We start from the raw sequence: 12,195 nt of genomic DNA on the forward strand, positions 1-12,195 counted from the left end.
ATTAGCATCTACCTTTGAAAGCTTATCTATTATTTGAATAGTAATGCAAATGGATACTGTACTAGCTACGCTTGAGAGCACCATACAAACACAAACAGTATGGCTATGATACCAGAAAACTATAACTGTTTTAAATACCAGGCCACAGGAGAGAGATTGTCTATAATTCATGTATTTGCCTCTGGCTTGACCCTCCAATGAGCAAATAGTCTCATCAGCCTAAAAGACGAGCGTCAAGGGTATTTAAGGAGAAGATATTGTGCTAATTGATGGCTGAGGGATTAGGTGTATGTGTGTGGAGGAGGTGGTGTGTGTCGTGCCATGTTTGTGAGGGTGTGTGTGTGGTGTGTGGTGAGTGAGTGTGTGTGGCGGTGTGCGCGCGTGCGTGCGTGTAGGGCTGCCATATTTGCATGTGCACGTGCATGCTTGCGTGCATGAGAGTGTTTGCTCACGTGCATGTTTTGCGCGTATGTTTGCGACTCTGTGTGCACACTCACACACGTGTGCGTGTGTGTCGCGTGTGTGTTCGTGCCTCCCAGGTTGCCGATACTCGTGATGATATACTGTAAAAGTCCGCTGAATTCTAAAACTACAGCGGTAACAGACCCCAGTCCTCCTTTCCTTCGTTCCTTCCGGTCCACATATCCTTCTGTATTGCATATATCCGTTCCCTACAGTGCTTGCTGAGACAGAGCAGCGGCAGGTCCCTCTCTGCGTGCTCTATGGGATTTCTCCTACCTCCAGAGCACTGTAGTACATCTTCTTAGCCTCCTCGTCCGTCTTGTCTGACATCAGATATGATTTGATCAGATACTCGTAGAAGCTATCCCCCAGGCCGCCAATGGAAACGTGATCTGGGAGAGGAAAAAGTGAGACATCTGACATTATTTCCGCACAGGGAGGGTCTTTTTCAGAAACATTATTCTGTAGTCTCACAGGCAGGCGACCTTGGGTTTAGTAAACCCAATAACCAACGAGTCAAATAGAATCAGAGTGTACGTGGGAATCTCTTGTGGGATATGACAGACTGACTGACTGATTTGTAGATTCATACTCTGAGTAACCTTAGCACAGAAAATAACATTGTCATTCTGGCTAGCTTTATCACGTACCCACACAGTTGTGGTTTTAATTGAAATAAAATTAGAATTGGTTGGTACAACTTCAGATATGAATACACTTGTGGTTGTTGATTTTTTTCCCCCCTCCTACTCAATTTCATGCTAATTTAACAACTCTGGATAAGATACTGGGTTGGAGACGTTTTTTGTGCACTCACATATCCGCACACACATCCATGCAGGCAGGCAGGCAGGCAGGCACGCACACGCACCCTCCACCACCACACACCCCTACACGCTGTGAAAGGTTATCACGCAGCGTTCTGTTAGCCCTTGACAACAGAACAGCAGAGACTGGGGGAGATGTGTGTGTGAATCCATGGTTTCTGCTCTGTGCCCAACGTGCCCATGCTGACAAAAACACAGGCCGGGCTGAACACCCACAGTCCCTCTCCTTCCTCTCCTCCTTATCTACCTGCTTCATTAACCATTCACCCGCAACAACAATTAGCCCCATAATCAGCCAGATTAGGACTTTCAGGCCCACATCTTCAGATGCCGTCTCAGGCATCTCCCATTCCTCTGCCTTTCAGTTGAATCTGAAAAGATTCAATTTCCCGACGTAATTGGATTCATTATCATTTTAATAACCCAGAGCGAGGCGATTTACATCACTGCTTGAGACCGACATTGATAGTGAAAGGAAGAAAGGAAGAAAAGGGGATGGATGGATGACAAGGATGCGCCAAAGGATTTAAATAGAAGCGCTCCTGCAAGGTCGGAGGACTGTGTAGAAAGTCAGAAGACCAGTTCACGGACGACTAGAGTGTAATAATATGGAATTATAGTGTTCCTGTACAGTATAAAAAAAGCCTCGGAATTGCCTTTGACTGGGTTAACCAAAGACGTTCTTTACTGCTGTCCTACAATTACAAAGGTGGTGCTTGTATAGTGTCAAAAGCTTTCCTGTGGATACAGTATGTGAAGTGTGGTGACGGAAATGAAGCTAGCCCGCTAGCCAGATAGCACTTTTTAGGCCAGGCTAGTAGAAAATGTGGAGTGAAATGTTGTCTTCCCAAATATCGCATGGCACAGATTTTATACCTTTGGCTAGTAGAATGCCACTCAGGCTGTCTAGTAGAAATTCCAGTCTACTAGTGTGGCTGGCCAGTGCCCTTATGTTCCATGATAATAATAATATAATAATGTGTATCTCCTTCGGTGGAGGCCAGTACTCACGTTGGACCCAGTTGCCACTGACGGGACTCAAGAAGTTAGGATAGAGACCGTGAGGTTTCTCGATTTTGTTCAACAGCTTTCGGATATTCATAACCTGCAACACCACACAGTAAAAAATACATTAGCTCTGAATGAAAAATAACAGTAGAGGCATCACATATGCTTCTAAATTGATTTAAATGTCCTTGTACCCTGACGTTGACACTTACAGTCAAATTAGACAGGAAAAGTTATCGTCCAATGAAAGTTACCATTATGTTCAGCATGCCCATTAAAAACATTCACAAATACCCATTAAATAAATTGAAAGTGAAGTTCTTAAGAATATTCCCAGAGGCTGGAGTAATGACTGCAGCAAGAAAAGCACAAATTGATAATGACATACAGCATACACTGATAAGCATACAATGTTAACAGTTTAACATATTTTACCTAGTAAAATCTGATATTCTGTAGCAGACAGTCACACACAGATTTGCAAAATTGCAAAAACTTCCCAAAAGTTCCCAGGTTTTTGAGAAATTCCTGTTGAACGATTCTAACTTGGAAAGTTTTTGGATTTGTGCAACCCAAGTCACTCACAGTATTGTGGGTACTGTAGTATATACCTTCTCTGTGTAGATGCCATTGTTGGAGAGCTCTGACAGGTGGACAAACTCCAGATGCAGCGTTCCAAACTCCGCCAGGATACTGCTCCCGGCTGACGCCCAGCCCCAGCTCCAACTGGTGCCACTGCAACAGAAACCATACAGCACCAAGTGAGGACCACAGTCAACACACACCGTTACACACTGGTTCACACTCAAGACAATAAATCCATGCTAGCATAAAAAAAAAAATCTGGATGTTCTGCAAACTTTTCATTAGATTGTAATAATGGGCAAATAAACAGTATTGCAACTTGATGTGATACTACAATTACACTTTTTCCTTCCAAAATGTAGGCAGATTATACAGATATACAAACAACACCAGTGTCAGTAATGAAAAACATTCCATTTTCACCTCGGTGTGGTGTCACTTTCAGCAGTTCCCTGGTTTGTCTTTGAGGCAATTTAGTGTCTTGGAGCCAAAGCTTTATACGGTTCTAGTGCACTAACGCCTACAATATCTCCAGAATGTGTTTTCCTTTATGTCCCAGAGCAACGGCCCATCATTTGTTTCTTTCTTGCTTTTCAGAGGGCACTGAGCCGAGGAGACAGATATCCAGACAGATATTACAATTGTTCAACACTCTCCAGAATGGTGCATTTTGGTGCTGAAGAAAGTACAGAAACTAAGGGCCATCCCAAATGGCACCCTATTTAAAACATAGTGCACCACTATTGACCAAAGCCATTTGGGCCCTGGTCGAAAGGCATCCACTATATAGTGAATAGGGTGCCATTTAGGGCGCAGTATAAAGATTAAACAGGTCTGGATCTGTTTGTCCCTCTTGGGCACCAACCCAGATGCTAGTTGATGCACCGCATCATTTGTCTGTGGATCAGAGTGGGAGGCTTTACCACCCTCTGTAGATCAATAACCAGTCTACCTCTGCAGAGGCGAGGAAAGCATTAAGGTCATCTTAGAGACTAAAGCAAGAGCACCAACCAAGTCTGGAGTCAACCAGGGTCACCAATAATTCATGGCTGCATCCAAAATGGCACCCTAGTTCCTATATAGTGCAATCATTTTGACCAGGACCCATAGGGCTCTGGTCAAAGTAGTACACTGTAGTGAGTAGGACACTATATAGAGAACGGGGTGCGGTTTCGGATGCAACCCATATCCTTCTGTCTTATTTCGCTATGAAAGTAGTGCACTGTGAGGATGACATTCGCAGCCGTCTCAGAATAACAGTATGTCGACGTCTAAATTACAACTACACTACGACTAACCTAATCAGAGGAGGTGAGATGGAATGTCATTACAATACATTATAGTATATGACCTAATCCTACATTAATAGAATGTGATAAAGGGATGAATGGAACTGAACGTATTAGCGGAGGATGGAAAGAAAAAGAGAAACTATAAAGGGAGTGAAGCAAAGAGAGATGTAGTCCTGATGAATATGCTTCTTATTAGTTTGGGGCTCCATCATTAGCTGCTCAAGCTAAAGTAACATCAGGGCCCGTAGATTAGGAGTGAATGGCTTTAGTGCCTTATTGTAAACAGGATGCACGTGTTGGAATATTTGTATTCTGTACAGGCTTCCTTCTTTTCACTCTGTCATTTAGGTTCGTTTTATGGAGTAACAACGTTGTTGATCCCACCTCAGTTTACTCCTATCACAGCCATTAAACTCTGTAACTGTTTTAAAGTCACTATTGGCCTCATGGTCAAATCACTGAGTGGTTTCCTTCCTCTCCGGCAACTGAGTTAGGAAGGACGCCTATATCTTTGCAGTGACTGGGTGTATTGACACACCATCCAAAGTGTAATTAATAACTTCGCCATGCTTAAAGGGATATTCAATGTCTGTTTTTGTTTTTTTCATCTACCAATAGGTGCCCTTCTTTGTGAGGCATTGGAAAATATCCCTGGTCTTTGTGGTTGAATTTGTGTTTGAAATTCCCTGCCTGACTTAGGGACCTCATCGATAATTGTATGTGTGTGGTACAGAGATGAGGTAGTCATTTAAAAATCATGTCAAACACTATTATTGCACACAGAGTGAGTCCATGCAACGTATTATGTGACATGTTAAGCAAATTTTACTCCTTAAGTTATTTAGGCTTCCATTTTGACATTATGGGGTATTGTGTGTAGGCCAGGGACAAACAATTTCAATTTAATCCGTTTTAAAGTCAGACTGTAACACAACAAAATGTGGAAAAAGTCAAGGGGTGTGAATACTTTATGATGGCATTGTAAATTGGTACATTGCACACTTTAGGAAACTTGCAAAGGTAATGATCAGCTTTTGCATTCAGTAACTTGCAAACAAATGTTCAATGCTTTCTCTATGCATTATTCATTAAGCTCCTTGTATGAATGTGTTCGCATCGCTAATTACAAAGCATTTAGCTTGAGGTTCTTCAATGTGTTGAGGCCTTTTGGGAGCACATGCAGTATTCTATAAGTAGTCCCAATATACTGTATGAAAGACCACATGCAGTATTCTATAAGTAGTCCCTATATATTGTATGAAAGACCACATGCAGTATTCTATAAGTAGTCCCGATATACTGTATGAAAGACCACATACAGTATTCTATAAGTAGTCCCGATATACTGTATGAAAGACCACATACAGTATTCTATAAGTAGTCCCAATATACTGTATGAAAGACCACATGCAGTATTCTATAAGTAGTCCCTATATATTGTATGAAAGACCACATGCAGTATTCTATAAGTAGTCCCTATATATTGTATGAAAGACCACATACAGTATTCTATAAGTAGTCCCGATATACTGTATGAAAGACCACATACAGTATTCTATAAGTAGTCCCGATATACTGTATGAAAGACCACATACAGTATTCTATAAGTAGTCCCGATATACTGTATGAAAGACCACATGGGACATGCTACATATACAACAGAGGACTTCTAAGACTTTCAAGTCAGCCCATAGGCAACATATTAATTGTGCTGTACTGAATTCCCTTGGTGTTTGTGTGTGTGCGTGTGTGTGTGTGTGTGGACATTAAAGATCTAGTACTTGTTCATCAGTGTACTACATTATGGGGCAACATCGTTTCTCTCTGAGCTATAATGAAATCCCTTGCTGTGTGTGTGTGTGTGTGTGTGTGTGTGTGTGTGTGTGTGTGTGTGTGTGTGTGTGTGTGTGTGTGTACAGTATGCGTTGTGTGTGTGTTTGTGTACATATAAGTTCCTTTAGTTATGTGGCTATAATTTATAATTGGGGAGTATCATTCCTCCCTGCCCATCTGCACTCAGGGTCCATGTTACCCATCTAACTGGAATTATCTCTAGAATCAGTTAATTAAATTTGCCAGCAACTGTCTGCTTAGACAGGCGGGTTAATTGGAAGCAGGTGGCAGGCAGAGGTGCCAGAGAGATGTCTTTTTAGAATAAAAAAAATAGAAAGTGTACAGTTGTCACGCTGGAATTAATGAGTCGGGAGACAGGCGCAGAAACGCGTAATCGTTTTTTAAAAATTATACCCCAAATTACGGCGTGCCGTGTAAAGGCACGGGGACGAAGACCAATCCACAAGGGTACGAAAGCCCAAAACACACAGCACAGGTACTCACACGCACCAACGGACACAGTAACAATAATCGACCAGACCATGGAAACCAAAGGGCACATATTTACAAATACTAATCAGTGGGAATAGGGGACAGGTGTGCGTGATGAAAGTTCCGGAGGGATCCGTGACAACAGTATCTTAACTATGTAGGGTGTGGGGGGGGTCTTGCATATGGGTATCCCGATAAAATCGCACAGGTCAGAGTTGAACACGTTATTTCATTTGTGGCTCCAAGACGACGCCGTAAACGTCAAACATTTCAAACGCAAACAGAAGTATAAAATGGGCACCACCTTCTTATTGCAATGTAATCCAGCTAAATGTGTTGCTAAGGTCTCATACAGTATGTGTTTATAATAGGATACTGTAGCTAAGGAGTCATGGGGACTGGTAACTAGGCTCACCTGCCCAGGTTGATGACTCCACGTGGGATACCCGTTGGTGTGTTGAAGGCCGGTAGCAGCTTCTCCCCAAGCACCATCACTTTCCTCTTGAACATCTACACGGAAGGAAGGACACTTAGTAAACACTCACAGAAACACACAAAGAGAGAAGTACACGTAACTGTGCAAAAACCAGCCCCAACCCCACAGAGGTACACACCACTCCCACGTGACATCAACACAGGCATATTTTCATCTTGGCCCCAGTAAGAAAAACCTTTTTACTTCCAAGTACAGAATGTTTTCACCCAACAAAGAACCGTCAAATAACTCTTTCTTCAGATGAAAAAGGTTTCATGTAGAACCCTTTCATGTAGTGTACAGTCAAACACAGAGAGTAGAATTTAAGTGTAGCTCCAGTCCCAATACTTTCCAGATGGCTTCCCAGCCTCTCTCAACAAAGCTAATTATGTAGAACATAACAAACCCAGGGACAGCGGAGAGACGGCGCTGCTCTGAGAAGGATTAAAAGCAATCTATTGATGTAATCCACAGCAGTTCAATTAAACCTACACTCTCTCTGCTGCCTGCCTCTTGAAAGCAGGGCCAAGCACTGTCTCAAAGTAAGATTAACAGGTCAGACAAATCTGCATTACCTGCCGAGACAGAGTAAGAAGGAGAGAGAAGCAGAGAGAGCGTTAAATAGTGAGAGAAAGACTCAGAGTGCTGGTATTAGAATTGAGATGCAAGGCTGCTAACAGAGAGAACTAGAAAGAGAAAGAGAGAGAGGGATATTGTTTGTGTGTGTGTGTGTGTGTTAGGGTTGGGCAGTATACAGATTTCATAACGTACCATACCAGGGTATACAGTATTACTGGCAGTGTACACAAAGGGTGCTATTTCTTTCCAAGCGTAGAAAAAATCATATATATATACAGTACCAGTCAAAAGTTTGGACACACCTACACTTAAGGGTTTTTCTTTATTTTTACTATTTTCTACATTGTAGAATAAAAGTGAAGACATCAACACTATGAAATAACACATATGGAATCATGTAGTAACCAAAAAAGTGTTAACCTCTTACATCTAGATGTTCCGCTAGCGGAACACCTGCTCCAATATCCAATGATAGGCGTGGCGCGAATTACAAATTCCTCAAAAATACAAAAACTTCAATTTTTCAAACATATGACTATTTCACAGCATTTTAAAGACAAGACTCTCCTTTATCTAACCACACTGTCCGATTTCAAAAAGGCTTTACAGCGAAAGCAAAACATTAGATTATGTCAGCAGACTACCCAGCCAGAAATAATCAGACACCCATTTTTCAAGCTAGCATATAATGTCACAAAAACCCAGAAGACAGCTAAATGCAGCACTAACCTTTGATGATCTTCATCAGATGACAAACCTAGGACATTATGTTATACAATACATGCATGTTTTGTTCAATCAAGTTCATATTTATATCAAAAAACAGCTTTTTACATTAGCATGTGACGTTCAGAACTAGCAAACTTCCGGTGAATTTACTAACAATTTACTAAATTACTCACGATAAACGTTCACAAAAAGCATAACAATTATTTTAAGAATTATAGATACAGAACTCCTCTATGCACTCGATATGTCCGATTTTAAAATAGCTTTTTGGTGAAAGCACATTTTGCAATATTCTAAGTACATAGCCCAGCCATCACGGGCTAGCTATTTAGACACCCGGCAAGTTTAGCCTTCACCAAAATCAGATTTACTATTATAAAAGTGTGATTACCTTTTGTTGTCTTCGTCAGAATGCACTCCCAGGACTGCTACTTTAATAACAAATGTTGATTTGGTCCCAAATAATCCATCGTTATATCCGAATAGCGGCGTTTTGTTCGTGCGTTCCAATTGCGCATGGCGCAATTCATGACAAAAAAATTCTAAATAGTTCCATTACCGTACTTCGAAGCATGTCAACCGCTGTTTAAAATCAATTTTTATGCAATTTATCTCGTAAAAAAGCGATAATATTCCGACCGGGAATCTCCTTTTCGGCAAACAGAGGAAAAATCACAAAGACGGGGGCGGCCAGGGCACGCGCCTAAGCCCACAGTCCCTTGATCGGCCACTTGAGAAAGGCGATAATGTGTTTCAGCCTGGGGCTGGGATGACGACATTCTGTTTTTTCCCGGGCTCTGAGAGCCTATGGAAGACGTAGGAAGTGTCACGTTAGAGCAGAGATCCTTTGTAAAAGATAGAGATGGCAAAGAAGTTCAAGAAATGGTCAGACAGGCCACTTCCTGTAAAGGAATCTCTCAGGATTTGACCTGCCATTTGAGTTCTGTTATACTCACAGACACCATTCAAACAGTTTTAGAAACTTTGGAGTGTTTTCTATCCAAAGCCAATAATTATATGCATATTCTAGTTACTGGGCAGGAGTAGTAACCAGATGAAATCGGGTACGTTTTTTATCCAGCCGTGAAAATACTGCCCCCTAGCCATAACAGGTTAACCTCTCTAGGGTAGGGGGCAGTATTTGCACGGCCGGATAAAAAACGTACCCGATTTAATCTGGTTATTATTACTGCCCAGAAACTAGAATATGCATATAATTGTTTGATTTGGATAGAAAACACCCTAAAGTTTCTAAAACTGTTTGAATGGTGTCTGTGAGTATAACAGAACTCATATGGCAGGCAAAAACCTGAGAAGATTCCAAACAGGAAGTGCCCTCTCTGACCATTTCTTGGCCTTCTACACTCTCTTTATTGAAAACTGAGGATCTCTGCTGTAATGTGACACTTCCTACGGCTCCCATAGGCTCTCAGAAGGCGGCAGAACGTTGAATGATGACTTTGCAGCCCATGGCTGAAAAACAGTAGCGCATTTGGATAGTGGTCGATCTGAGAACAATGAGACGGGCGCGCGCGTGCACGTGAAGAGTCCATTTTAGATTTTCAGTCTTTGAACGAAAACAGGGTTTCCCGGTCGGAATATTATCGCTTTTTTACGAGACAAATCGCATAAAAATTTATTTTAAACAGCGTTTGACATGCTTCGAAGTACGGTAATGGAATATTTAGAATTTTTTGGTCACGATACGCGCCGGCACGTGACCCTTCGTTACCCTTCGGATAGTGTCTTGAACGCACGAACAAAACAGAGGATATTTGAACATAACTATGGATTATTTTGAACCAAACCAACATTTGTTATTGAAGTAGAAGTCCTGGGAGTGCATTCTGACGAAGAACAGCAAAGGTAATCCAATTTTTCTTATAGTAAATCTGAGTTTGGTGAGTGCCAAACTTGGTGGGTGTCAAAATAGCTAGCCCGTGATGGCGAGCTATCTACTCAGAATATTGCAAAATGTGCTTTTGCCGAAAAGCTATTTTAAAATCGGACATAGCGATTGCATAAAGGAGTTCTGTATCTATAATTCTTAAAATAATTGTTATGTTTTTTGTGAACGTTTATCGTGAGTAATTTAGTAAATTCACCGGAAGTTTGCGGTGGGTATGCTAGTTCTGAACGTCACATGCTAATGTAAAAAGCTGGTTTTTGATATAAATATGAACTTGATTGAACAAAACATGCATGTATTGTATAACATAATGTCCTAGGAGTGTCATCTGATGAAGATCATCAAAGGTTAGTGCTGCATTTAGCTGTGGTTTGGGTTTATGTGACATTATATGCTAGCTTGAAAAATGGGTGTCTGATTATTTCTGGCTGGGTACTCTGCTGACATAATCTAATGTTTTGCTTTCGTTGTAAAGCCTTTTTGAAATCGGACAGTGTGGTTAGATTAACGAGAGTCTTGTCTTTAAAATGGTGTAAAATAGTCATATGTTTGAGAAATTGAAGTAATAGCATTTCTAAGGTATTTGAATATCGCGCCACGGGATTCCACTGGCTGTTGAGTAGGTGGGACGATTTCGTCCCACATACCCTAGAGAGGTTAAACAAATCTAAATATATTTTATATTTGAGATTCTTCAAAGTAGCCACCCTTTGCCTTGATGACAGCTTTGCACACTCTTGGCATTCTCTCAACCAGCTTCATGAGGTAGTCACCTGGAACGCATTTCAATTAACAGGTGTGCCTTGTTAAAAGTTCATTTGTGGAATTTCTTTCCTTCTTAATGCGTTTGAGCCAAGGTAGGGATGGCAAGAACAGCTCAAATAAGCAAAGAGAAACAGTCCATCATTACAGTCCATCATTACTTTGAGACATGAAGGTCAGTCAATCCGGAAAACTACAAGAAATTTGAAAGTTTCTTCAAGTGCATTTGCAGCCTGCCCTCCAGCCCATTTTTCTCCGCCTTCTCGTCACGCCAATGGCGGGGATCTGGGCCTCTTCCCAGGAAAACAGTATGTCATTTACGTCGGGCTCGTCGGACTCGTTAAAGGAAAAAAAGGATTCTGCCAGTTCATGGTGAGTAATTGCAGTTCTGATGTCCAGAAGTTATTTTCGGTCATAAGAGACGGTAGCAGCAACATTATGTACAAAATAAGTTAAAAAATAAGTTACAAGCAACGCAAAGAAACAAATAAAAAAACACAATTGGATAATACGGGGCCATTTGGGTTACAGCATATACGAACACTCAAATGCCATGGTGATCTAGACAGACTGCCGAATCGAGGCAAAGGTTTAAAATCTCTGGATTAACTACCTAATGTTATCTAAATTTAATCCTGAATAAATTGGATAAAATGTCTTTAAATTGAAAATTCTGTGAACTATATTGTGCAAGTTTTAAATTGACACAATACCAGTTAGCAAAGGTGTCAGCTAGAGATGACGTGCAGGGATTTGTAGTCTTGCATGATGTCTACTTTAATGCTAATTAGCATTTTCGAATCAGAGTAAATAGAGCTGAATATGTTGATAAAAGTAACCTTGTCCGAGAGAGATTTACATGGTTATCAAAACGTCACGCCAGGGTAAGCCTACATGAAACACCTTATTTTTAGTGTATTTTTAGTGTGTCTAAAATTCCCTATGGGAAAAATGAATGGTGGAAAAACGAATGGAACCATTTCCCTGTTTGACCACTAGGTTTTACAAGTATTATGACACCTCCACTGTGGGGCTCTATACGGCCCAAGCCTAGTGTGTGTGTGTGTGTTTGCAAAGTGTCACAGTGCTCTTTGGCAGTCTCTCCGTCTCACTGCGTGGTGACTCAGCAACAACAAAAAAGAGTGAGTGAGAATGAGAGGAGGAGGAAGCTGCTAGAGCTAAGTGTTCATGTAGGCTGTAACCCAAATGGCACCCTATTTCCTATATTAGTGCACTACCTTT

The 12,195-nt window shown here is 41.3% G+C and overlaps 1 protein-coding gene across 2 annotated transcripts in view; it reads right to left on the minus strand.

Moving 5' to 3' along the window:
• The window catches only part of LOC106605146 (mannosyl-oligosaccharide 1,2-alpha-mannosidase IA), a 204,909-nt gene that overhangs the window by 13,735 nt on the left and 178,979 nt on the right, over positions 1–12,195 (minus strand). Inside the window, exons 5-8 of one of the 2 annotated variants that reach the window (XM_014200495.2) lie at positions 6,915–7,009; positions 2,909–3,035; positions 2,301–2,394; positions 739–854 (exon numbers count right to left, since the gene is read on the minus strand). In XM_014200495.2, coding sequence (XP_014055970.1) covers positions 739–854; positions 2,301–2,394; positions 2,909–3,035; positions 6,915–7,009 — 432 coding nt within the window. The remainder of the gene's footprint in view (positions 1–738; positions 855–2,300; positions 2,395–2,908; positions 3,036–6,914; positions 7,010–12,195) is intronic. The other variant, XM_014200497.2, reaches the window with a different exon arrangement.

This window comes from Salmo salar, chromosome ssa05 (assembly GCF_905237065.1).
Source record: "Salmo salar chromosome ssa05, Ssal_v3.1, whole genome shotgun sequence".
NCBI lineage: Eukaryota > Metazoa > Chordata > Actinopteri > Salmoniformes > Salmonidae > Salmo > Salmo salar.